The 27,486-nt window shown below is 52.3% G+C and overlaps 1 protein-coding gene across 2 annotated transcripts in view; it reads right to left on the bottom strand.

The window, feature by feature from the left end:
* ZBTB16 (zinc finger and BTB domain containing 16) overlaps nt 1-27,486 on the bottom strand; it is a 192,005-nt gene that overhangs the window by 67,296 nt on the left and 97,223 nt on the right. For both annotated transcript variants that reach the window (XM_047070986.1, XM_047070987.1), the window contains exon 3: nt 26,348-26,445. In XM_047070986.1, the coding sequence (XP_046926942.1) occupies nt 26,348-26,445 (98 nt within the window). The remainder of the gene's footprint in view (nt 1-26,347; nt 26,446-27,486) is intronic.

The raw sequence follows: 27,486 nt of genomic DNA, 5'->3' as shown, positions 1-27,486 counted from the left end.
GGGGCTGGAAAGCCCTGGGAGCTCAGCCTCGTGCAGGAGCCCTGCAACCAGGTGAGGAACCTCTATGCCGCCACCTTGAAGGGATGTGGTACGGAGGGTTCTTAGAAAACAGCCATCAATAAGGCCATCGCAGCATCTGTTTTAATGACTGAGAAGCAGAGAGAAAGGAAGGAGGCCAGGTAGGAAATAAAGGGCCGGATGTGTGCCATCAGACAAGTTCAAGATGAAGATAAAAACAGATTAGCACATGTGATCTAGTCAAGGTTGCCGACTTGGCCCAAGCCTGACCACATCTGGTTGCCCTCAGAGCTTCCCCTCTCCACCCCTGCCTTGCTGAAGTCACAAAGTCGAGCCGAGTAGGTGAAAGTCCCCTGGCCTCGTCAGTGCAGAGTCTGACCCACCCAGACTGGTCAGAACCCTCAGCACACATGGACACCACAGAGGTTGGCTCCCACGTCAGGCCCCAATCATATAAGCCCTAGTACTCCCCCACCCCCACTGAGACTCTCCCCAACTCCCCAGGGCGAGCCCCGCAGCAAACATAGGCAGTTCCAGGGCACAGGAGCCCAGCAGAGAGAGGCAGAACCCCCCTCTTCCCAAGGAGGCATGTGCCTTTAAATTGTCTCTGTAATGGCTGGCTCAGAGGCAGAAATATTTGGCAGCCCTGAAATTAAAAGTGATAAATTTCCTCGCCAAGCTTTGATCAATAATAGAGGCCTCATCTGTTAATCAATAAGACAGTCTCTGCCTGTTTACTGTGCATATGTTGTTCGTTGCTGCCTTCAGTATGATGTCAGGTTTGCATTCAAAGCAATTCAAGTGTGTATAAACCACATGGCTATTCCCAAAACGCATTACGGTGACATCATTCAGCCCCTAATACATTTATAAAGCATCAATGCGAGGGAGGGATGGGGGGAAGGAAGGAGGTCATGCCAGTTGAACACAATGGGTACACGTGGATAGATCAGCATTTATCCCCCACAAAATTTCCTGGGGCTCCTCCTGGAGTGGGAAGAACAGCACGTCACAGCTCAGGGACGACCACACCTCGTCGTATCTTTCCTATGCACAGGGATGCTTTTTGCATGTCCAGTAAGAATATGCCCCAAAGTGGATTACAGCAAATGAACAAAAGAGACAAAACCCCTGTCCTCAGAGAGCTTACATTCTAGAAGGAAAGGCACATTTTTAAAAACCCAGTAAATACAAACTAGGTAGTGATAAAAAGAGACACAAATGAAGTGAATTGGGACCCAGAGGGCCAGGGGCCACCATTTTATATGGGGTAGGCAGGGAAGAGCTCTCTGATGAGCTGGCCTCTGAGCGCAAAGCTGAAAGGGGAAAGAAGAAACAGCCCTGTCTATGGAAGCCCATTCCAGACAGAGGAGGAGTGAGGAGGCCAGCGGGTTGGAATGGAGTCAGTGCAGACAGAGGGGGAGCTGGGGAGCAAGGGGGTGGACCGCAGGGGCGGGAATTTACAGCAGAGAGGGAACAGCCAGAAGATACAGTGGGCTGGACCATCGCCATCCTCCCTAGCGATTACAGAGCTGAGTGAACAGCGCCACTTGGAGTGGGGAGAACTGGGTCCCAGGCCAGCCCGGCCACCAGAGTGGCCCTCCTTCCGAGCTGTGAAACAAAGATGGCCGTACCTGCTGCTGCGAGGGTCAAAGGGGAAGATGGACATTAGTGAACACACACTCCTTTGTCAATCACCAAGCACTCTGCGGGACACAGGAGCTCACTGATGTTATTTATACCTCAGCGGGCAGGAGAGCGTGCTTAAGAGCTCAGGATTCTGGTCAGACGGATCAGAGTTCAAATCCCAGCCAGGCCAGTCATGAGCTGCCACCCTGACCCCAGGAAGTTGCCAGGTCTCAGTGGGTCTGTCACCTCCTCTGTAAAATGGGAAGAATAAGTCCCTCAGAGGAATTGGCAAGGTGGGAGAAGGGCTTGGACCTCTATCCAGGGGATCCACACACCCAGCAAGGAGTAGCCATCATCACCACCAGTCAGCCCAGGGTTACGATTCCTTTAAAGAACTCCTCTGTGCAAAATATGATTGATTTTACTGAAGTTCAATGTACAGTTATTTGGAGGCCATTTATCTTGTGTAAAGTGAGTCTCACATTTATAAAGACATATTTCACTCTGACCTCTTGCTCGCTCGCTTTCTCTCTCTCTCTCTCACTCACACACACACACACACACACACACACACACACACACACTCACACACACACCTCATCCCTCTAATTTAAAGGTGAGTGGTTGTCTTGTTGAGGGGACCAGGAAAATCTGTCAAAGGACCAACATGTCAGTACGGGCAGCTATTCACCAACCTGGCTCTTAAATCCTCCCCGAGTGAGCCCCAGGAGCCCGATTCAAGCGTCCTGTGCTGCCCAGCTCTTCTCGTTCCTCCCCGGCAGACCGTAAGCTCCGTGCGAGCAGGGCTGCAGTATGTCTCTTCCCTGCGCGATCCCAGTCCCCTGCTCTTTACCTGCCCTGCAGCTGCGGTCCTAAAGGCTTGATAAATGCAGAAACTCTCCGGCGGCTTCCAGGCACAGAACTGGCCCGGGAAGAGGGCAGTGGCCATTCAGGGCACTGCCAGGCTGTCCCCTAGGGGGTGGCAGAGTCCTTATTCCACACGCTCTAGGTTCTCTACTGCCCCTTTTTAAAACTCAAGGACGTGGTCTTGGCTGGCACTCAGGCAGTTGGGAGCGGAGAAAGGAAAGGTTGGGAGTGGGCTCTCTGCTTGCCCTGGATCACGATCTCCTCCCCATCAGCCCTTTGTTACCCACTGGCTGCCCAGGACTCAGACCCCCGCAAGAAGAGAAGCAACCCCTCCCCCAGGACGCTCAGAGTCTCCTGTCTGAGGAGGCCTCTGATGGCCAGAGTGGACCCTCAACCAGCTGGCAGAAATTTGTGTGGCCCCCACCCACAGCCCAGGCAGAGCGCTTATCTGAGATTCAGTGGTAAAGAGAGACAGACAGACAGACAGATAGACATCCTTGCCCTGCCAGTCTCCCAGGGATCCTGCAGGTGAGGGCTCAAGGGTGCCTTATGTGTTATACTGGGGGAGCAAGAGTACCTGACCACTCAGAATATCCCAGACTCCTGCCCTGTCCCATCTCTCCCTGACTTCTCGACACCTCAGGAGGTCAGACCGGGGCTATTGGAAGGAGGAGGGTTCAAAGCAGGTTCAGGCTGGGTGAAAAGAAAGGAGGCAGTCACCACGGCCCTCAAGGAGGCTGGAGATGGTCTAAGGCGTCCCTGTGTCGGGGCCACTTTCACTCAGTGCTACGGATCATCCCGACTCGAAAGAATCGAAGGAGACACGGCCAGGAAAGCACTTTCAAAACCACAAAGCTTTCTATAAACGCCTAGCATTCCAATGACAACAGCGCAGAAATCCCGCAGAAGCTCGCTCGACAGGCTCCCCACAGCTGTCCTCCCCCCACCACCACCTTGGACGCCACCCCCCTTCCCAACCAGAAACAGGGTTGGGGGTCCCAAGCATCCAGGAAGGAGGGTAGACAAACAATGCTGAGCACAGTCAGATGTGGGCTGGTGTCTCTCTGAAGTCAATACGGCAGAAGCCAATGAAAGAAGAAAAAAAAATTCAAAATCCCTCCCTCTCCCCCCCCCACCCCTCCATGCTAATAAGAAGGCGGGGAGGGGGTGGGGGAAACCGCTGAAAAAACACTTAACATTTGCCAGCATCTAACGTTGAGTAGTGTGTCCTTTTTCTTTTAATTCCTTGAGATTTTAAAATAAACATCTTGAATGTTCTGATGAGATATGCATGCCTGCTTACATAAGGAAGTACAGAGTGTACCAAAACAGCAGACCCAAAAAAAGCATAAGCTGTCAGAACAATGAGTACAGACACGGGGCATTTTACAGCGGGCCATGGTGGACAGTTTTATTTACAGTACCTCTTATCAGACAGAGAACAGTACTCTGGCTGCCAATTCCAAAGGCCAGCACTGCGTGTTCTTTTGCTCAGGGAGATGAGTTCTCTCCCCGAGAGGAGCTGGAAGGCGAGCTTGCCTGCTCTCTTTCTCGCTCACCATTTCTCCTTTATCAACAAAACAAAAACTGATCCAGAACCAGAATCTCTGTAAGGGGCACTCATTCGGGCAAGAGGGGAAAGGGGAAGCAGCGGGGGGCAGATGTGGACTGATCAGAAGACGTCCAGCCCCTACCGACTGGCTCGGGATATGGTCCGAGGGCTGGTCTACCCGACAAGGAGGTGGGAGAAGGGCATCCGCTACAGGACAGCGGGGTGAATGGACTACGAGTGCGGGCCCCAATCAAAGGCAGGACTGAGGAAGCCACCAGGCAGTGTGCAAGCTGTGCAACAGAGATGGAGAATAATCGGGGCCCACAACGGGCAGGTGTTCAGATCCCTAGAAGTCAATTTCCCATCAGTAACATGCTCCATGGCTGGACCCGCCACATGTGACTAAATGTCCACTCAGAGGAGACCGTGGAACGGGTCAAAAGGAAATGATGAGGCCTCTCTAGTCTGAGAGAGCATTTCTTACCCTACCCCATAAACCTCATGCTATCAGGAGGTCCCCATGGTGCGCTGGTGCCCTTGGCTGTCACCAGGATCCTACGGTCGGTCCTGAGCTCATGTCCCACACAGAGAATAGGTCCACCTTGTCCCTTATCCCTGCGACTCAGTTCTCAGAGGGCCTTGCTCCTCTGTCACCACTTTCAGCACTAGCAGGAACCCAACAGGCTTAGTAACACAGCCCCTAGCCAGTACAAGCACGTATGCTCAGTATACAGCTGTGCCCCAGACAAGTTAAGAACCCTTGCTTGGGGGTCAAGCAAACCAGGAGCAAGTCCTGGTTCTATCACTTCTAGCCACCACCCTGGGCAAGCTGATTCTCCTCTCCGTGCCTATTTCTTCACCTATAAAACAGGCACAGATCAGCCGCCTCACAGGGTTGAGTGACAATTAATTTAAACAGTATATGTAAAGTCTGCAACACCACGCCTGACCCACAGGAGCTGCTCAATCAATGTGAGCTGTCATTAACATCCTCACTACTGCCATTACTTTCTCCCCCACTGTCAATGTGTGGGCTCCACGCACACATCTGATGTATGCACTAAACATATCATAACATTCAAAGTATTCTTAGGCCCCTGAGCCAAAATACAAAGAACAAAAAAAGGGAGGGGGCACATGGGTGGCTCAGTAGGTTAAGTGTCCGACTCTTGACTTCAGCTCAGGTCACAATTTCATGGTTGTGAGACTGAGCCTCCGGTGGGCTCCACGCTGGGTGTCCTTCTCTCTCCCTCTCCCCCTGCTCCTCTCTTGCTCATGCACTTGCTTTCTCTCTCAAAAAACATGCTTTTGAATTTTAAAAAATTACCTTAACAAAGGGAGAAAAAGCTCCTACTCTGGACAAGTCTTAATCAGACTTTCTCTGGGAAGAGGAAGATAAAAGAAGGCAGTGGGCACTGTCGATTGTGCATGTCCAACAATCCCCTCTACAAACCAACAATGTGGAAATAAAGGCAGGGCCCAACCACACCTCCCTGGGAGAAGGTCAAAGAAATGGCACCTTTCCAGTTGGCCCTCAATACTCACGGCCAAGTTTTGACTCTCATCCTCCTACTGGAATGAGTGCAAACCTATTTAAGGTGAATTATTTTAAATAAAATACAAGTGGGAGGATAAACCTGTCACTGTGAAAACAACACGCAACTCTCCTGAAGTCTAAGTAGGAGTATTGATTTGGGGGTTCCCCTTAGCGCTGCCTTTAACCCATTTCTTCCCCAGGCAACTTCCATGACTGGCTAATCAAGGTATGGTGGTGATCAATGCAATGACACAAAAGCCTCTCTCGTTATGAGAATGTCAGCCCCCACTCTGACAGAATGGACCTCTTCCAGACATGCTATGCCAACCAGACAGCTCCCCGAGGTGAAGCCTCCGGCAGCTAGTGGCCAGACCTGCTGTGGAGTTCTCCTCGCTGGCGATACGGTCCTGGGACCAACTTGTACCCTCCTTTCCCTCTTTAAGATGGGATTATTGGGGCATCTGGGTGGCTCAGTTGGTTAAGCATCTGACTTCAGCTCAAGTCATAATCCCATGGTTTGTGGGTTCAAGTCCCACATTAGGCTCTGTGCTGACACCTCCGAGCCTGGAGCCTGCTTTGGATTCTGTCTCTCCCTCTCTCCGGCCCTCCGCTGCTCATGCTCTGTCTCTGTCTCTCTCTCTCTCTCTCAAAAATCAACATTAAAAAATAAATAAATAAAATAAAATGGGGCTATTAGCCCTATGAAACAAGTGGTATGCAGCAGGTGCCTGAATAGTTATGGATAAAGTTCCACTTTATCAAGTTGTGGAGCTCTAGAAGGCCAGCCTCTGGCCCGAGCCTTCTAGAACTTCAGCCCATAATAATCCAGCCCCACAGTTCCTGGGGGAAGGTCTGCCTACAATGAATGCCCTAGGAGAGAGGACACCTTGCATTCCCTGGGGATCTCCCACACATGGTACTCTCATGTTTGGGACGACAGAGGGGCATCCTTGGATGAGGCAGGTGGATAGCGGGCTCAAGGGGGGGCCCTGCTGGCCAAGAGCACCCCAGCTCTCTTAAAGCGCCACAATGAGAAATGGATTCAGAGCCCCAACTGCCCCCTGCCTGAGATGTATAGCCCTGGGGGAGCTACTTAATCTCTCCATCTGTAAATGACAAGTTTTAAATTGGGACACCTCTAAGGGTGAAGAAAAGATGAACGGCTGTTGTGGGAGAAGAATCTGGAAGCACATGGCAAAGAGAGCCCGCGGTGGCTGTAAAAGCGAGCTCCTATGCTTACAACCCTTCGCAATGGGGAGGTGCTGGCTAAACTGAGCTGGGGCTGCGTTCTCCGGTTCAGTCAGGGGATTCCTTGTCAAGGAAATACCTTGCTCTATCAGGGAGGCAGAGTGGAACAGACAGTCCAGACACCGGGAGAATCATTAGCCAGACAGAGCCGGGCCGAGCCAATGGGGCCAAGGGGAAGGCTGACCCCTGGGTCCCAGGGAACACCAAGGCTTTCAGGTGCTCGGCTTTTTGTTTAAGAAAGATAACACCACAGTCTTGGCATTTGTGAGAGACTAGGTAAAAAGGTCAGTGGGGATTTCTGCCGTGATTTTATGGGATATTCCCTCAACCTTTGGATACCAACAACTGCCTTCCCCCCGCCAGACCTAACTTGGGTGTTCTCAGGTGAGAGGTTCAGAATGTAAAGACGGGTTTCTACCGGCATCCAGCAGCTTCAAAGCTCTGTCGGTTGCCTGACCCTCTGGCCTCCTCCTCTCAACCTCAATTACCCTGCTCCTTTCTGCTGAAGCACCTTCAGAGTCCCCTGTCACAGGCCTTCACCCAAAATCTGGCATGGGGCCCCTCCCCCGCTACGCCTCCTGGGGAAAGAGTCAGGAGGACTGTCTGGACAGAGAAAAGCAAAACCAGGCCACTCCAAGGGCAATGGCCAAGATCAAAGCCCTGTCTGCCCACAAAATTTCAAGTGGAGGTCTGCCACCAGCCCGGCTCCCAACATTCCCTGACACTCACTCTGATTAAACACTCACTTGAGTTACCTTCAGAGGGAAGCCAAGGCAGCATCCCCTGGCCCCAACTGCATTCTGGTCCTCCCGCTAACCTGTGGGAGCCACGGTGTCCTCACCTGCCAGGGAGGTACTGATGCACCCCTCCCACCCTGTAAGCAGGACCTCGAGGCCACACAACTCCAGAGGGCACCACTCACTCGGCAATAGGACCACAGGGAGTCGGGAGGTTTAAGTGAGGCGAGATGCACATGAAGGCGCCTCGCAACAGAAGTGGCTCTGGGCGACAGCACCCCAACCCTTCCCCTCCCGGGGCCCTAGGGGTCCCACAAGGGCCGCCCTGCAGTGAGGAGTAATAATGCTGTAGCACTGACGGGAACAACAAGAATACAAGGAACTGACATCAATCGAACATTGTGGAATAAGCACCATACTAACTGCTTAACGTGCCACATACTATTCAAGTCTCCCATCAGTTCTAAGATTTATCCCTGTTTTATAGACGTGAAAACTGAAGTATGAAAAACTTAGTTCAGAGGGCGCCTGCAGGGCTCCGTCAGTTGAGCATCCACTGTTGGTTTTGGCTCAGGTCATGATCTTGCAGGTTCGTGGGTTCAACCCCTGGGTCAGGCTCTGCTCTGGCAGTGCAAAGCCTGCTTGGAATTCTCTCTCTCTCTCCCTCTCTCTCTGCCCCCCGCCATGTTCTCTTTCTCAAAATAAAGAAATAAACTTAAAAAAAAAAAGAAAAGAAAAGCTTAGTTTGCTTAGCCAAGGTCTCACAGCCAGTGAGCATCAAAGAAAAAGAAACAAAATCGGGGTGGCAGCACGGACAGCCCACCTAACTAGAGGGCTTTGACAATATCAAGGGTTAAAGACTCAAGTGTTCATATTAAGGGCAGGAGAAAAAGATCCCAAAGGAAGGAGCTCCAGTCCTCTGTCATCCTCCACACCCTGGAGCTGGCGGGGTCTTTCCCACAAGCTCGGAGGCCATCCTCCTGCAGTCCAATGCTCTCCACTGAGCATTTGCCCTGCTAACAACTCCTTCTTGGTGCAGAGATGTGGCATTACGGTCCATCGGACGGGGAGCCAGAAGCACCAGGGTCTAGATCTGGCTCTGGTGAGCACGTGGGTATATTTTAGAAGCCTGATTACCTGCCCACCATTTCTCCATCTGTAAAACAGCCCCACCCTGCCACCTGATGCTGGTACGGAGAGAGACAAGGTCAAGGCCATGAAAACTTGTAGGGCTCTACAGGAGAAAAGGTACAACTGACCCTCAGGAATGACTTACAATAAAACCCCGATTAGAAATATCCTTCCAGACTGATGTTCGTTGGCATTCTCCATTTGATTTCTAAGCAAACAAGATAGTCTATCATAAAAAAAAAACAGCAGGGGCACCTGGGGGGCTCAGTCAGTTAAGTGTCCAACTCTTGATCTCAGCTCAGTTCCTGATCTCACAGTCTGTGAGATCAAGCCCCACGACAGGCTTGGGATTCTCTCTCTCCCTCTCTCTGCCCCTCCCCTGCTTGCGCACTCTTTCTCTCTCAAAATAAATGAACTTTAAAAAACAAAACAAAAAAATCAATTGTCTTCCAAGTAGAAAAATGGACTCTCACACTGATGAATGACAGCAAACTACAGAGACTGAAATAGACCAAGTTTTTCTTGGTTGACCTTCACTTAACCAAAAAGTCTTTCCATCCCCCACCCCCCTTCCTGGGCAGCCTAGCCAGCTAGGCAAGGCTTTACAGAACAGATGCTCACTCTTGGATCCAAGGGTCTCCCCCTTTCCCCACACTCTTTGCAAGTGCCCCTTATAACCTGCCCTTTATTCACTGCCCAAAGGGGACCCCTTCCCCCAAGAACAGCAAATAAATCCAATTCATTTGGGGCTAAATATGTAAATTTTAGGCTGAGGTGTCCATTCTAGACTCCAGAGTTATCAGTTGCTATAAATTCATTCACAGTCACACACACACACACACACATACACACACACACACACACCAGCAAAGACCAAGGCAGAAACAACCAATGCACAGCTCCCACTGTTACTCTCTTCCTGATGACAGCTGGGAAGGAGGCCCGTCACCTGGCTCGACCGTCACAACACCCACCGCCCCATCTCAGGCCGAGCCCAGGGGACTGCCACCCTCCCTCGCCCTTCTGCAGGCCCCTTGGTGGCACGTCGTGGCTGCCAGGCTCTCCAGGGCCTGCTGTGGCTTTCAGAAAACAGAGCATTTCTATTTTTAGCCCTTCTCAGCCTAATAATACCCCCCAACACCCATTCGGCTTAATCACTTTATTGAGGACAAGAAGCTGGCTCTCCAGCCCGGGTGCTTCTGATGTTAGGAAGTAGTAAAATGTTCAAACTGGTTAAAAATGACACTCATTGGCTTGCCTTTGGTGTTTCTGAACCCGTAATTGAGGCCCAGGCTGTGGATCTAAAGAAGCTTGCAGGTTTCCGAGTCTTTCTTTCTTACCCCCTGCACCATAATTGAGGTGTTACATTACAATTCCGGCACTGACGTCTGCAGGCTCAAAATTCAGAAGCCTTCAGACTCCACACTTTTCCAAACAGAAATACGGCCTGTCACACTTTCGTGCCCATTCTTAGCATGAACCACCACCCCACCCCACCCCCGCCTGACCCCAAACAACAAAACGCAGCTCGCCTCTTCTGGCTGACCTCACACAAAAGATGCAGGTGGGCTGGCTCCTTCCCGTGTCGAGCGTTATTAAGGCGAATCGGACCACTAAGTTGACCTCGGACTGCTGCCGGAAAACAGGCAGGTCTGTTTGGTGTAATTAGAGGACCTGAGAATTCGGTGCGCGCAGAAAATAGACTGTTGGCAACCTTCCGCACACACCTTTGAGACCGTGATTTCCAAAGCTTTGGGGTGACGCTCGCCAGCGCACAATCTGTCCCTTGTGAAGTAGGGGCTGGGGGGAGGTGGACTGCCTGGAAAAGGAACGCCAACACCTTGGCCTCAGAGGTTAAGATGTGTGGCTATGGGGGCAGGCCAGCCTGTGTTTACAGCCCAACTCGGCCTCTTAATCGAGGGGTGCTCTTGAGCAAGTCAACTCCTTGTCCTCCTCATCAAATGGAATCCTAACGGTACCAACCTCGGAGGGGTCGGTAGGGAGGGAGTGAGATCATGAGGTGAAATGCTTGGCCCCTGTCGGCCCTGAGTAAATGTTAGATGCCACTGTCACGGTCTCTGATCGTCTCCATTCTGCTGTGGGCACCTCCTGAGTCAAAGGGTTCAGTCCTGGTCTCTGCAGCCTTGCACACGACAAAAAGGGAATTTGACGCCAGAAAGGATAGTCACAGCCGGTTGCGTGCGACCTCGGGAGGTCCGTGGACAAGGCGTGGTAAGAACTCCGTGGACTCAAACTGGCTGACGGAAGCTGTCTCAAAAGCAGAAGCTCTGAGGGGCCACACGGCCTCTCGGGACCCTCCAGCTGGGTCCCAGGCCTGCAAACTCACCTGAGGAGGCTCTTCCGCCTTCCCAGCCAGCCCCTCCTTCCTCCCTTCCTCCCTCTCTCCCCTTCATAGGCAAGGTGCTCAGAGCCCCTTTACAAACTTCTTGCTCTTCAGAAGGCAGAGGCGGGATGCCTCATTAACTTCCCTAGCTAATTTTACAATTTAACCAAATACCACATTCCTGCCTTGCTGCAGCCAGCCTCTGCCTGTGACCAGCTTTTATAGCTGTGAGATAGAGGAAGAAGGTGATCCGGGCCAGAGACAGGGCAGGCAGAGCCTTTGAAAACTAACAGAGGAGATGGAGAATAGAAGAAAACAGAATATCTACAGATTTTTTAAACTAAGTATATATTTATATACATATAGTTTTCAAAAATCAGTCCTGAGGATGTTCCAGAGTAGATTTCTGGGGCTCAGGAGTGAGGGAAGAAAGCCATACGGGGCCCGTGTGTCAGAAAGATGGAGTACTCTGGTGACAGCAACTCTTCCTGTCCCCCCGCCCCAGGAAGCATGGTTACAGGCTGTCCTCTGAGGGGCATGATTCCGTGCTAATGGAAGCAGCAGGCCAGAGGCTCAGCAGGGCCACCCAGAGGACACATTCAGCTTGGCCAGGCCCCAGCACCCCTGTCAAAGGGCACTGAGAGGTCCCACTCCCGACCCACTTAGCCCAGGACTTCTGGATGGCAGCTTCGGGCTCCTACCTCCTGATGAAGGTTCTGGGTGCTGGGAAGGCAGCATATGTAGGAGCATTCCATCATAAAGAATCCTCTGGAATAAGAAAGACCCCCAGGAGTTGCTGTATTGGCCCCATTTATGCAGGCCCACACCTCACCCACCCATGACACAGAGAGACAGAGAGAGAGAGAGAGAGAGAGAGAGAGAGAGAAAGAGAGAAAGAGAGAGAGATTCAGGGATTCTTACTTGCAGTCAGGCCTTGTTCTCAGAACACAGGTCACTGATAAAGACACTGGCCTGTGACTCTCTTGCATCTGGTCAGCTGTTCCCAGACTTCCAAAGCCTGCCATCTGTCCCTTACTATATTTCAGAGCGTCTGACTCTAGACCCCCTATATCTCAATCAATGCAAAAGTGGCCCAGCAGGGCTGTCCCCCATGTACTGTCTTGTTCCCATCAGGCCATGACAAAGGGACCATGAGATCCAGGCCATGCAGGCAGAAATCCCGAATGGATAGCAGCCTCCTCAAAGATCTGGTCTTTGGGCCTTTGTCTGTCCTTGGCTTATGTTAGTGAAGGCAAATGAGGAAGACTCCAGCAAATCTAAAGTTTCAGGGAGTTCTCTCCTTACCTGGAGTTACCTTGTTACGGAGAACGACTGTGGCCTTGCATAATTACCCCAACAAAATGCTCATTGCAGCCGCCAATGAGCTCCTGGTGCTCAATTAGCTTCTAATAGTCAGTGAGAGAACTGCTGGGGTTTAATCCAACTACCCCAGAAGACATCTTATCCCAACTACTTAATGGAAAGTTTAGAACTTACTTCCCCCCCCTCCTTTTCCTAGCAAGTGAAAGACTTTCAATCATAATGGCATGGTTTGGGGTGGGGGGAGGAGAAGGAGGAGGGAACATGTTAACTACAGGGAAAAGGCCTAGAAGAAACCTCTCTGCCAGGTTGAATCCTGGAGAGGTTCCAAAGAAAGGAGAACCTAAATACAGAGCACCCACCTCTCTCTCTCTCCCACTGGTTTCCCATCTATGGGGAGAACCCCCTCCACCTTCACACAAGGTACAGAGGGCTGGGGCGCCGGCCCTCCATGTTCCTCCACTTCCCTCCAGGGCAGGCAAGCTTCTGATGAAAGCACAGCCCTTCTGGGCTGCTATGTGTTCTCAACCTGGGCTTGGTGGAGCCCCAGACACACACAGCCTAGTTTGGGGTTCCGCTAGACTTGGTGAGAAATACAGAATACTGTGGATCTGTGTCCGATCTGAACCTCATTTGCACATTCGTGTTTGTTTTGTGGATACCTCAACATGGCAGGAACACCTGATGTGCCAGCTTATCATTTTCAGTGCAAGATTTCTCAACCTGCAGGCCAAGGACAGTCGTAACATCCTTAGAACTCTGAGGATTCTCAAGTACTAGAAACTCTAAACCTCCTCAAGACCATGTGGACAGAGGAGGAAGAAGGGGAGGAAGAAGAGGAGGAGGAGGACAAGGAGGAGGGAGAGGCACCCCTGCCTGGCTGACTGTGACTCACAGAAGTTCTTGCTTTGTCTTGCCCAGAAACACAGGCCCCTCACCCACCATGAAGCGCCATCTGGACAATTCCAGCAAGTGCTCGAAATCCCACAGCCCTCCCTCCTGAAGCCATTCCTCATCACCCTGGTCTTTGGGAGTTTCTCCCTCTTGTCTGTCCCCTTGTGGGGACGATGAGCACACCCAGGCCTGCCAAGGGCTCACCTCGTCCCCTCAGCCAGACTGACAGCCCCTGCAGGAACCCTGGCTTCAGCCCCTCTGCCTCTTCCGACATGGTCCGCGTGCCACGGGCCTTCAGCGGCTAACTGCTACGTAATGAACCCATTCATGAATGACTTCCACCCAAAAGAACCCAGAATCATCGCAGGGGCTTCTCTGCTGCCCAGCCTTCGTCAGCACCTGGCTCCCATTTGGTTGACCCTGTGGTCCCCGGAGAAGGCTCCAGCATCCACAGTCGTGCTAGGGAAGATGAGGGTGTTGGAGAAAAGATACAAGGAGCTTCATTCATGCCAAGTGGTCCAGTTACACTAGACAGAATCCGAAAGGTGAGGGAGGCCACAGTCTCCCTGACCGGGCCCAGTGCAAGACGCTGGAAGTCTGTGGGGGCTAGGGGCAGCCCAAGTAGTCACAGCTCTGACATTTCTGGGATGCGGCACCGGTCAGCTGACCCTTTCACTCCTGACTCATCATCCCAGAGGGCCTCTCCCAGGAGCACAGCTCCCAGCAGAGGAGCCACGGGCAGCTCTTTGGTCCCATCCCTCTTCTCTGCGTGGGGCAGTGCTGGGAAAATGACAAGAGCAAGCTCTCGCCTGGGTGGGAGGGCCGAACACCGACCCACGGGGCCTGTAGCAGTGCTCACGGAACGACCCTGCCCCCAGCCCTATGAGGCAGTAGGGGGAGGGGGAGGAATCCCTAGGGACAGGGCCTTCCAGGTTCTCCCCAGCTCAGCTCCGCAGTCTCTTGAGATATGGCTGTTCCCACAAACAGGACAGAAAGCTGGAACAGGAACAGCAGAATGATATACAAGAAAAGCAGGAGTGTCGGGGGCAGACGGCCCTGGCTCCCAACCCAGTTCTGCCACCTCCCGGCCGTCGGACCTGCCGCAAGTGACTTCGGCTCTTTGTAGGCCTTCACGTCCTCACCTGCAAAATGGAATCACATATCTACCCTCCAAAGTCCACGTGGGATACCTGGGTTCAGACATACGGAGTGCCAAGCACCGTGCCTGGAACACAGTAGACATTCAATACATATAAAGTGCCTGTTCTCCCCTGCCCTCGTCCCTACTGCCCTGAGCCATTCATTTATGGAACAGATATTTACTGAGAGCCCATTAGGGTGTTTGACCGTGGGGATGCAACGGAGCAGGCTACCAATAAGGTCTTCCATTCCCGGTCTTGTCATCCAGACTGCTGAGTCCCAGGCCTGGAGGGAAGAAGGAGGGGCTTTCCGGGCCATTCCCTACCAGACGCCTATCCACCCACTCACCCGTTAGTTTATTCAAAAAACGGCTGAGTTATAACCACAATGCAGGTTACTCTGCTAGGTAGTACGGGGGACATGGAAATAAATCACATGTTGTGAGAAGCTCAGAGTCTAGCAGGCAAAAAAGGACAAGCAAATAAATAGCCCTGACACAAAGAAGGTGACAGGTGCCATAAGAGGGGGTAGATAAATGGCTATGAGCAATCAGATGGGGGGGGTGCCTCTTGTCCTGCCCAGACAGACACATCCTATGGCTGAGCCGGCTGACTTTGAAAATAGAAGAGAAATGGAGCATTCGCCGGCTGGCACCATTCCTAGCACGGGAAACCGGCAGGATCTATTTAAAAGGACTAGAGGCAGGTTAGAGCCTTTTCTGGCAATTCCCAAAACTCGTGCTTCCTCGAGCTGACTGGGTAGCTGGACAGAACTAACCGTGTCAAAATCCTACAGATCTTTTTTAAAAAAAATCATTTAGCTGTTGCCAGGATGATAAAAGCAGCTTGCCACTCAAAGGGAGGGTCCACACCGGGCCAGTGGGAGGTGGGGCTGGATGGGGGGGGGGGGCGGAGAGAAGGAGGGGATGGGGGAAAAGAGGGGGATGCCCCCCCCAAATATGGATCAGGGAGACCAGCAAAGAAATTTATGCATTGTAGTTGCTTTACTACCTAATTAATTCAGTAATTTCAAAAACAATTTTATTTATGTTCCATTTACCACATCAAAAGTAAAAAAAAAAAATCCTACTGATGCTAAAATAATACCTCAAGGCATCTATTTTTAATCAGTTTAAAAAAAAAAGTGGGGGGTGAAAAAAAAACAGCCCTGGTTTCTATACAATCTCTCCTGGGCAGACCACCAGCCCAGAGAGAGGGAGAGAGAGGGAGAGAGAGAGACAGAGAGAGAGAGAGAGAGAGAGAGAGAACACAGCCAAGCCCTCTCTGAGAGCCTTCCTGGCTGCTCAAAACCGAGCTTGTCAAAAAAAACAAATCCATAATGGCCCGAGGCTCCTCTCCAATCTATTTTCTGCTCAGCTGGTTTTAAATGAAGTTATTATGAGTCATTAAAACACCCGCAAGCCAGTGGAAGTCAGCCAATTACAATTTTAAATTTAGCCCGTTCTCTGCCCCATTCTCTTGTTTTCTTCCTCTGCCCACAGAATGCTGCTGCTGGTACTTCTTCCCTCCTTTCCTTTACCCAAAGTGGAAGAGACAGTTAAGAAAATGCAGAGTATCGCACGGCACACAGAATCATTCACATGAAACTCAAATTATTAGATTAAAAAATGCAAAACGTCAGCCCCCTCCAAAGTCAACCCACGTCCCGCCTCAGCACACTGGATTCCTCAGAAACTCCAGATTCAGCCCTAGAGGTCACGAGGCTTTTTTTTTTTTTTTAATGAAAAGGTTCTTCAGTGGGGTCCTGTTGAGAAACATTCCCGCGTCCACCACACAAAATCAAATCATGCTCCTGGTTGAATCCAAGAGGGGGAAAAACACCGCCCACATTCAGGAATTCATAACAAACAATGAAGTTGAAATTCAAAGGTAACGCAGGCTTTGCAATCAAGCATGAATGTCGGTGGAAGTCACTAGATATGATGAGCTCATTTAGTTTTTAAATCTGCAAGGTAATGGTCTGTGCGGGGCCATTACAGCAAAGGAACAATTTTGAGTATTTCGTGTAAACGTTTCTTCTCCATCTCTTTTTTTCTCATACATGCACATGGACACATGCACGCATGCGCGCGCACACACACACACACACACACACACACACACACACACACAGCTGCCCCTCATTTCTGGGAACCTAACTGTAGCTTTTGCATAGCCTCCATGGAGTAAATAGTGTTCTTCCCAAAGAACCGACCAACTATGCTTTCTCCAGGGCCATAATTAACTGGGGTGTCTGGAAGTTCCAACGAATGGACTCCCAGACCTTTATGTACACTTGCCATCACCTCCAGGGCCCATCACCCTCATGACCCCTTCCAAGACAAACAACACACACACACACACACACACACACACACACACACACACACACACCCATAAGAGAACCAGTGCTCTGCCTGGCAGGAGAACCAAAGGCAGACACTGAAGCAGACCGGGCACCGAGGAAAAGGGCTGTTGTCATGTCATTTCACGGACAGTCACTGAAGGTTGGCTTGGAGGCCAGGATGCTACCATGCATACTGATCTCCCTGGTGGCACTGGGTGAGTGGGACACAGTGTCTGTCCCCACCAACCAGCCTCAGGGAGAAGAGAGCGTGAAATACAAAGAAGCTTCTAGGTCCACTGTGACCAGAGGTAGTTTACCAAAGGCAGGATGGAGCTGTCTCATCCTTGTGAAACGCAAACCTGAGTCCTGTGACCACAGCTGCCGCATTTCAGGGGACCCCAGAACTGAGCAGATCCTGTCCTTAGCTTTGAATCTCGCTACTCACTCACTCCCACGGTGGGACCCTCCACCAGCAGCTCCTCACAGCAGATCAAAGAAGCCAGTTCTCCCTGAAGTGAATAAAGCTGGGTGCTCACTTTACAGCAGCACATACATTCAAATAAAGCTGAAAAGTCACAGGCCCCTCCCTTGCCCCAGCCCATTCCGGACGCAAGTGTTCTAACACTTAAAATTCATAATCTTCTCCCGAGAGATGGCTCCCCAAATTGTGTAAGCCTCAGGCCCCAGCAAACCTAGGTCTGCCCCAGGAACACGATCGCCGTAGTAACTGGGGATTCACTTACTCCACGATTCCTTATCAAAATGCTTCTATATGCCAGGCACTATGCCAGGTCATGGGCACGTGAGGATGCACAAACCACATGGCGCCCAGCGGGCACTGCACTCAGGTGGCTGGTACAGACCCCGGTGAGCACAGCGGCAGCAAGATGGGCTTTTTCCGCAGCAAAGTCCAATACGGACCTTGCAAAACCTAACCCCGTGCATCCATGCGTCCGTGCTCGGCTCAGGTTGAAGACACATCCAGGGACCCAGGAAAAGCAGAAGCGAAGCCAGAGAAGATCCATGCTGGTCCCCGAGAGGCAAGGGCAGGAGCACACAAGGGACCAGGCTCTGGGAGCACTCTCCGGGCACTCACTCAGGAGTCCTCCCCAGGCCTTCTGGGCCAGAGGGCCATTCTGTTCCCCCACCCCAACCCAGTCCAACTTCCAAGCTAAAGAGCTTTGAGGAGTAGGAGAGAGACACAGAAGATCAAGCAAGACGGACGGAGACAAAGACAGATGAAGATCTAAGAAAGGAGAAAGGACATACAGAAGAGCATCAGGACAGGGCTGAGGTCGACGCGGATGCCAGGACAGAGACAAAGAGATGGTGTGAGAGGAGACGGGGGAAATAATGGAAGGAGAGAAGAGCCACCCTGAAAAATAGCCTCCTGCCACCACAGAGAGCCCAGAAGAGGGCGCTAAGAAGGACATCCCCCCACCCCGCAAACTGAGCCCAGGCATAGCAGCTGGGGGGGCGGGATGTGAGGGCCAAGGAGGAGAGCCCTGGATGACCGACCGCCCCAGAATCCTGGCAGGGGGTGCGTCTGGGAAGCAAAAGGCAGGTGAAAGGGCCCTGGAACTAGGAAAATGGCATTGCCTTGGGATGGAGCCTACACCAGCATCCTACCCTACCTACAACCCCATGATCTACTCATCCTCATACCAAAGCAAGGGCCAGCCAAACAGCCCAGAACTTAGGGAGGACAGAAGGAGCCAGGGAGAGAAAAGGAGAGAATGTAAGAATAAACAGCAGACAGACAGATGTCCTGGCATCCATGTCTCTGGGGGCATTCATGTCCCCATAAGAATATCATCACCCAGCTCTACAAAATCTTACGGTGTTGGGAGGGGGTGCATGGGGGGAGAAACCACCGTACTTTGGGGTTGAAAAAATCAGAAATAAACACAGAGAGGGGGGGGGAGAGAGGGACGGCAGAGAAAGAGAGAGAAGGTTATTACATAATTTCTACTTTCTTTCCTCCACCCTTAAAGTAATGTTCTATCTGACAAGCTCCTCTCTGAGGGGGGAAAAATGACAAATCCAATCCAAAATTCAACAGCCTGTGTTCTGTTCGGAGAGCACACAGTGTACTGTACAGCCCATAAAACTCCAAACAGCCTCCAGACACTGCCGCAATCGTCCCCCATCAAAACACTTTGTCTTGCATACAAAAATAAGATACCGCGCTGAACGGAATACAAAATCAGCCCATTACAGTACAGGGAGACTGCTACTTAGCAACGAGGGGGCTCTAAAGCCTCAGTGCTCGACAGGAAGCAAAATCTGTCGAGCCTGTTGGGCAAATGATAAACATTAGCAGTATTAAAAAAACACAAAAGCCATGTAAATGGATAGACATAATGTGGAAGCGAATTTATAGAATAAATTGGGACGGGGGACCAGAGCGTAGGGGGAGAGAGGCTGGGATCCAGAGGGGTAGAGGCAACGAGCTTCCCAAACCCCTGCTAAGGCACCATATGGAGAGAGAGACGTGTGTATTTGGGGGGAGGAACATGTGAACCCTTCTTCACCCAGGGGCTGTAGGTGCACGGGGGCAAGAGAAGTGGAGGAACGCTGTTTAATACAATGACCTGCATTGAACTTGGCGAACTTCCTCTGCTCGGCTGGCCTGACGTACAATCTTCAGAGCACACATACCCCGCAGCACCAGGGTGGACAGACCTGGGGCTTTACCTGCCCCGGGGGCCAGCATCATACCCAGTGCTGTTACAGGACCTGTCACTTGCTGTAAACAAAATCCCTAGCCAGAAAAAAAAAAAAAAAGTTAAAAAAAAAAAAACAGAGGCAACAAATCCAAAAGCACCCCATCTGGGCTGGAAAAATCAGTATATTTCATCAGGTAAAGGGGAAAAATACTCTGGCTGTGAATCAGCAGCTGGGTTTCGGATCCTAGCCAAAACAGGAGCTAAAAAGCAAAACCATATTCTTCTGGTCTCAGTTTAAGGCTCTTGAGGCAAAGAGGGAGAAGGGGCGGGGGTGGGGGGGGCGGTGAGGAAGGGGGCAGGGGGGGGAAGAAATGTATTTTTCATCAGCCAGTGTATAATTTATAAACAGCATTAAACAGTTTTTGTTTTCTTTTTCCTCTCTCCCGTGTATGGGCTTGGACAGCAGTCAAGCCTGCATTAATTTCTGCTTTGGGTACAGTGTGTTCTTGGAGGCACATCTGCAAGCGATCATAAACTCTCTGGAATGCTGGCAGAACATCCAGACCTGCCGGCAGGCCAGTGACGACACCACTCTGGGAAAAAGTTCGGGAAGCAGGCCAAATTCAGAGCAGGGAGGGGGGGGGGGAGAGAGAGAGAGAGAGAGAGAGGGAGCGCAGTGTGTTCAAGACAGAGCCGGGGAGAGTGGCTGCTTTCTTCCCTCTTCCCCTCATTCTGCACCCCGTCACCACCACCCACCGAAGGGAAGACAGTGGGCTTCTGAGCCTCTTCTGTCTGACCCTCTCTCTGCTCTTAACCCCAACCTCCATGGTGCCTGCTTCTGAAGGCGTGCCGAGGGCGATACAGGACCTGAGGAAGTTTCTGGTTTACCCCGGTGGCAGAAAGCTACTCTGACGAACAGACCGCGGCATTCACTTGAGAGCAGGCAGAGAGGGGATGAGAGGACCACAGCTCAGACCTGCCTGGATAACACCCAATCTCTTGCTCTTAGCAGATAGCTATCTGGCAAGAGAGAGGTGACAGAGACAGCAAGTCCTGAGAGGCCACCTTTAAACCCTAAGACGCCTCTCCAATCCTCAGCCTGGGGACCATACGTTGCCACCACAGGGAACCATCCAGCCGCCAGGCTCCCCCCTCCCCACTTGCCCTGTCTCTGGGAAGACCCTGAACCCCAAAGCTCAGTGTTCCGAAAAGAAAAAAAAAAGGAACAAGTACAATCCACAGGTCTTTGACATCTGTAATTTTTTTCCCCCCTTCCATTGGACCAGGACATGGGAAAGCATGAGAGAACCAATCTGGTTTCTGGTCCCAACCCTTCCAGCCCTTTTTCTGCCAGACGGATGACCCAGGCCCCTGATGATATGCCCTGGCCACCCCCATGCCGCTGCTGGAATCAGAAAATCCATCAGCCAAAGACCATATTCCTTCCCAGTGGCTCCGACAATGGGGAAGAGACTGGTATCAGGGGAGATTTCTCAACAGCCATGGCTCATGGTGCCCAGGAAAGGGCAGGAGGATGGCGAACAGGGGACCTACTGATCCCTGGCAGGACTGGACTCCCAAAGAAAGGCCACCCTCAATCGGGACTAGAGGCACGGGCCTATCCACCTTCCAACCACACCCCAAGATTGTCAGGCCTGCCATTTCTCCAAGGGGTCTTATAAATCCTATACTCCAGGCTAGTCTACATCAAAAAGCCCACAGTCCTTTCTTTCCAGGAAAAAAAAAAAAGTGTCACTCCCTTATTCAACCTTCCACTGGCTCTCCAGTGCTGCAAGTAAAGTGCACGTTGTTTTGCTTCTCAAGGCCCCCACAATCTCACCTCATCCCTCCCTTCCAAAGCCTGCCTTCTCCCCCCCCCCACCCCGCCCCCAACCCCAACACAGCCTGTACATCCCGGCTACGCTGCATGTCATCATGGTGGCTTGGGTCTCCCCTACCAGTTCCTTTCAAAATTCCATTATTCCCACCAGTCATTTTAAGTTCTACCACCCTCTGGAAAGGACACTCTCCTCCTGCAAGTTCCTCCTAGAATTCTCCCTGACTCTTTGTGTCCAACACCTTCTTTGGTCATTTCAGTCAAACATCTCTCCTACTGGGCGTAAGCTCCTTGAGGGCAGGGATGCTGTAAAGCTCTCTCCAGTGGTGCTTAGTCAATGTCTGCTGGCTGCAAAAACGAATGACGCTCCCAGGACAGGGGCAGGCCACAGAAACCTGCAAACCCCTCAACAGCCTGCAGTCAAGTCAAAAACAGGAGCAAGGAGTTCTGGGTGTGCTCACTTACAATCCACCAGTACTGCAGCCAAGCCGTGGGAAATCCTACCTAATGGGAAACCTTACACCAGCAAATCCCAGAACCAACCCGAGCCACCGCCTGGGTCTGCGGTCTCTGCGTGCACATCTCAGAGCCAGGAATCACCTCTTCAGTGACAGCAAGGAGTGGCAAGGAGACAGCAGGTCGCCGATCCCCGCAGCAAAGGGTGGGAAGGGAGCTGTCAGAGCGAGCCCAGGAGGAGCAGCTTTGCAAAGCATCCAAGGTGGTCACTCCTCCCACCAGGCCTTGTTTTTTTCCCCAAACCGTCCCCATCCCAAACGCACCTCTGGGAACGCAGGGTGTGGCCAGATCTATCCTCATTAGTTAATGAGTTAGGTTATTTGTTAATTTAAACTTATCGTTATCATCAGGTATATCTCATAAACACTTGATTAGTTAACGCACTCAAATAGAAATAAAAACTTCAATTAAACTGAACGTTCACTACTACCATTTAGGGTCTTAAAAAAGGAAGAAAAAAAAAGAGAGAGAGAAAGAGAGAGAGGGGGGAAGAGAAAGAAAGAAGTGTCTCCAAGAAGGGCCTCCTACAGGGCAAACTTCTAATTAAACAAATTGTCGATTTCAACACAATGAAAACTGATTTAGGAGTGTAAATTTAGTATTCCAGTCACTGAAAATAAAACCTCATGTTGTCGGTCTCCTACAGGCTGATTTCCTCAGATAGGGAAATGCAGAGGAGAGGAAGACAACGTGAGAAGGGGCAAGAGCCGAGAAGGAAGAGCAAGCCAGAGCGTTTCGTTCTTTCATAAATAACATCTCCGCAGAAATCCGCGCGGCCTGTTCTCAAGCATCGGAGCAGCTCCTGTCTTGCGTCCTCCTTCACCCCACCCCTACCAGATTAGAAAAAAAAAAAAAAAAATTAATCGCATATGATGACAAACTTGGCTCAGCACTCACTGTACCCACTGTACCCACAAGGCTGGCTCGCAGCCAGGCCTGGCCGGGTGCCAGAACTACAATAACAAACACAGGCCACGCTAGCCAAGAGGGGGTGGGGGCGGCCAGCGCGCCCAGCAAGGAAGTGAGCCAGGAGGAGCACCGTTCAAGCTCGGCCGAGCACAAGAAAACAGCAGGAATGTGCCTGGTCCGAGGGCGGCAACCACATTCAGGGGAAGGCGGGGGCACCGGGACCCGCACCCAGATCCCAGACTCGCTTCTCCACGGCCTGCCCCTTGGAATGGTCCCCGAGGTCCTGGAGCATCTATTGTTCTGCTAGGCTCTGCAGTGCGGCCCCAACCCTCGGGGACGGTCTGTAAAGTGGGTCTGCACGGCACACGCTCAGGGGCCCGAGCCTGCAAAGCCCGGCAGCAAGAAACATCTCGGGTCCTCTAAACCGTCAACAGAGTTCTGTGATTGTGCAACGGACAGAGGAGTCAGAACGTGTAAAACCCCACCTCCCTCGGCCCCTAGAATCCGACAGGAGACCCGGCACTGCTGCCCGGCCCTCCACACCCCTCCTCTGGGGCCTTCACTGCTTCACAGGGGGCGTGAATGATTCAGGAAGTGGTCCAGCCTCCCTCTCAGCTCGTGTTGCTATTTTATTTTCAAGACATCCCAACGCAGGGGCGACAGGTACGCGGGAGAACGACACGGAAAGGAGCAGCAGAGAACAGAAATATCTAAGCAGGCAAGGAGCTGTCTGCTAAGGTGAATGAAAGCACTATGACCCTCCCCCCCTCCCCCGGCCAAATCCTCTCTTCCAAGGACACTGGCAAGTGGGTTTCAGAGAGACAAGTCATTTTGCACAATCAGACTCTGTGTCGAGTAAGATATGAATGGAAAAGAAAGCCTAGGGAGACAGGACCCAGCTCCCAAAGCTGCCAGGACATCCGGAAGAGACCATGGGAGCCCAAAGTGGCATCTCAGGCAGGACAGGAGAGCACATCCCTAGGCGGTGGCTGGCTCCGGAGAGGGTGGTGCAAAGTCACTCATATCGTCTGAACTGGGGGCTCTGGGCCCACCAGCAAGTGCATAAGCAGTGCCTCTCCTCTCTGCTGCTCCCACTAGAGCCACCAACGCTGCAGAGACTAGCTTGCTCACATTCAGCCGATACGGGTTGGTGGGCTCCCGGCTGCCCCCAGTGAACCTCTGGGTCACAGTCTAAACCGTTCGTCTTGTAGGAGGGAGCCGTCAGGAGACTGGAGCTCCCCTGACACAGTCTTAAGCCCTCCCAGGCCACACTCACTCATCTGACCACCATCTACTGACTCCAATAACGTGCCTAGCAATGTGCTGTACATAATGGGGACACCCCATCCCCAGTAGCTTACAGCCCAGCAGAAGAACAGAGGGAGAGGAAAACTGTATTTACAGAGAGGCTATCACGGGTCAGGCCTAGTGCTCAGGGTCTGAGGTGAGCCTCACAATTTCTCCAAGGTAGAGTCAAGCACTCTCATATTACAGATGAGGATACAGAGGCTCCGGAAGCTTACGTTTTTGGCCCACGATAACGTGGGCAGGAGGTAGGTTTCCAAATTTCTACCCCGGACTCCCAAGGAGGGGAGATAAGGCAGGTCCCTAAACAACCACAGCACAAAGAAGAAAGACTGTGCCCGGAGAGCTTCAGATAAAGAAATGCGGACACCCAGAAGCAGGCAGGACTGCTCCTGGCTGAAGGTGGGGAAGTGCGGAGGATGGCATTGCTAAGGGACCTCAGAAGATCCGGCAAGGCCGGGGAAGGGTTATTCAAGCAGAGGGAAGGGGGTGAACAAAGCCACGGAGCCCAGAAAGCAAGCTGTGTCAGTATGCACAGGGAGCAAACCAACAGACGGGTCTGGCTAGCGTGCTGGACTCAAGGAAGGGGCAAGGAGGAAGGATGCTCGCTGGGCCAAGTTCCGGAGTGGGCGAGGAAGCTTTAACCACAGGCTGAAAAGTGTGTTACCCGCGTGGAAGTGTCCAGCACCTCACTGTTGGAGACCACACAGGGGCCCGCACCAGGAAGCACATAAAACAGAAGACCCACACTCTTGGCACTTGGGGGGTGGCCAAGCCGGTTGGCAGACAGCTTTGAAACCCCACACTGAACCCTAAACAACCCACCAAACTGAAGGGAAGCAAAAAGATACAGGGTGCAGTTTATAAAAACAGGACAAAAGGAGTCCATGAGTCCCGAGCAGCTGCTGGACACAAGGGTATATGGACTCAGGACTCCAGGCCAATGTGGGATGGGTGGGCAGGACGAGGACGGTTCAGTGGAACAAGGGGTGAGGGTGGGCGACCCCGCCGGGAAAAGAACGGAACACACGAAGATATGCGGACAGAGAGCGCGTGCTGAGACAGACAGCCACCTGGCGTGGCACGGTGCCTGGATCTGGAAGGGGTTGGGGCACTTGAGGAGAGGCCGTGAGGGCCAGGGAGAGAGCATCCCATGCAGCACCGAGCCACACGGGCTCTGCAGCCAGACTGTGGTGACTGAAGCATAAAAAGCACCAAACAGCATTGACGTGACCGTGCGAGCCACGGGAAGACAGACTGCAAACAGCCAGCCAGACCAGAAGCTTCTGGGGTAAGGTGACGGGAACATGCTCCAGGGGCAATGTGGGGGAAAAGGAAGGTGAAACGGAAAATCGCCATTTACGACACACCACATATACGCCAGGGCATGTACAACAGATGCTTTTAACCTACATTCTGTCCCACAGTTTCTTTAAAAAAAGGACACAGGTTAGGCAACACCTGCCCTTTACAGATGCACAAAACGGGGTTCAGAAGACAGATCCACCCCAGGTCACAAAGCATGTATTACAGATGAGGTTTGAACGTGTGCCTAATCCCAAAGCCCGTGCTCACTTCACAAATGCTGGAGGGCTAGTGCTGGGCGCAGTGTGGGACAAAGACATCCACACGTGACAGTAAGAAGATGGCCTCACCTCTCCCCCAAAATGTGACCCTAAGGTTGAAAGACATGGGAATCAGAAGAAGAGAGCACTGGCCCTGAAAGGGAAGTCTGAAGGCCTCTGCAACTGAACCCGGACACCCCGCTGGCCTCAGAGCAGCACCATCAGACCCGGTGTGTCCTTCCCTCCGCCAAGGAGAGCTGGGCACGCTGCATGTCAGGTACCACTCCGTTTCCCGTGCTTCGGGGAACAGAGCAGCTTTGCCCCAAACATGGGCAAAACCCCCCGCAGCCACGCAGCCAACCCCCCTGGAACTGGGTAAAACTACCTTGCAAAAGACAGCACGAGGTAACTAGCTCTGTGTTCCTAACCTGTTCAATTAAAGGCTCCCATATTAACATGACCCCAACAGTCAGATTCATGAGACACTGAGAACCGAATGCCACAACTGTTGTGCTAATGCAACTGTCGTCTGCTTTGGAAGGGAGATCACACACAGGGGACTGGGACTAACAAAGCCCTAGGAAACCCAAGAGAGCACGAGGACGGGTTTGTGTGGACGGTTACACTGTTAGGACGAACTCTCTGCTCCATGAACCTGGAGAGAGCATCCACAAAACACGGTGGACCACAAGCCCCGGCTGGCAGTGGGGACATCCGGGCTCTGAGTGAGGGCAGGGGCAGTTGCCTGGGCTCAAATGGGCCAGTCAGGGCAGCATCGCCTACCTGAATGAGCCAGTAAGTGCATTCTTAGTCGCAAACTATCCAGGAACCGCTTTCCGCAGAGTTCACACCCGTACGTCTTCATCCCACTGTGCAGCTTCCTGTAGGGAGAGGAAAAAATAGGTTGCGGCTGCTCTGGCTGGACAGGAGGCAAGCCCACCCTCACCTGGGGGCTCTGCGGACATCCCTCCAGTAGGTGGGCAGGAGGGAGGGGAGGTGGAAGGCATGGGGGCTACAGATGGGCACTGACGGAGACATCCCCACATGCTCAGATGGCCGAACGCGCCCCTCTTCCCAGGGACCGCTGCCAAGGAAGAATCTATTCCTGGTCTTGTCCAAGAGCTAGAGAACAGGGCACTTGCTACTGCTTTACCCACTGGCACACAGACCAAGGGGGGAAAGAAATCAGATCCGATTTCAGGGTGAGAAGGAAGAAGCACGGGACAGTCAGTCAGACATAACGCTCACTGTCGAACTAGCACTGGGCGTCCTCGGAGGCCACCGGGCCTCTGCTCCCCTCGGTCAGGTCACGTCCCCCACTGCGCTGCAGTTGTGCACGTGCCGAGCTCCCCCACGACACCGTCAGACTCCGAAGGGGTAGCACGTGTGCCCTTTCTCTCTCCCATCCCCAGCTCCCACGACAGTGACTGACACATAGTAGGCTCCGAATAAGCTTATTAATGAATCGGTGCCTTTATGGACACAATAAAGCCGCTTCTCTCTTGGGGCATCCAGATGTTCTCAGAGCCGCACATACGTGTCTCTAACACGCATGCCCTTCCCCTAAGGCCCAGCTTAGAAGATGTCTTCCTTCTGTTTTGACCAGAGGTTGAGCCCTGACAGGAAGATTTCAAGAAACTGGGTAACATCACCCTACAAATGCAGAATGGTGCGGATGGTAACGGTCATTTGGTTTTCCAGGTGCTTTCACACACTTCATCTCATTTTACCAACACTGCAATTCTGTGAGTCGGGCCTGACACACAGGACCACCCCAAGAAGACAGAGGTCCCGGTAACAACTGGCCAGAGGCCCAGCCTGCAACAGAGCTCCGGTCCCGAGCTGGACCTTTCGCCCCAAGCCCCTCTGCTCTGTCAGAGGCCGGCAGCCGAGTCGGGTAAGACGCAGGGGAGCAGGCGGGT

Source organism: Lynx rufus, unplaced genomic scaffold, assembly GCF_022079265.1.
Source record: "Lynx rufus isolate CCGP_SWC_20201006 ecotype Redwood Valley unplaced genomic scaffold, mLynRuf1.p SCAF_9, whole genome shotgun sequence".
NCBI lineage: Eukaryota > Metazoa > Chordata > Mammalia > Carnivora > Felidae > Lynx > Lynx rufus.
Note: the sequence above shows the minus strand (reverse complement) of the source record. Positions and strands in the feature narration are given on the sequence as shown.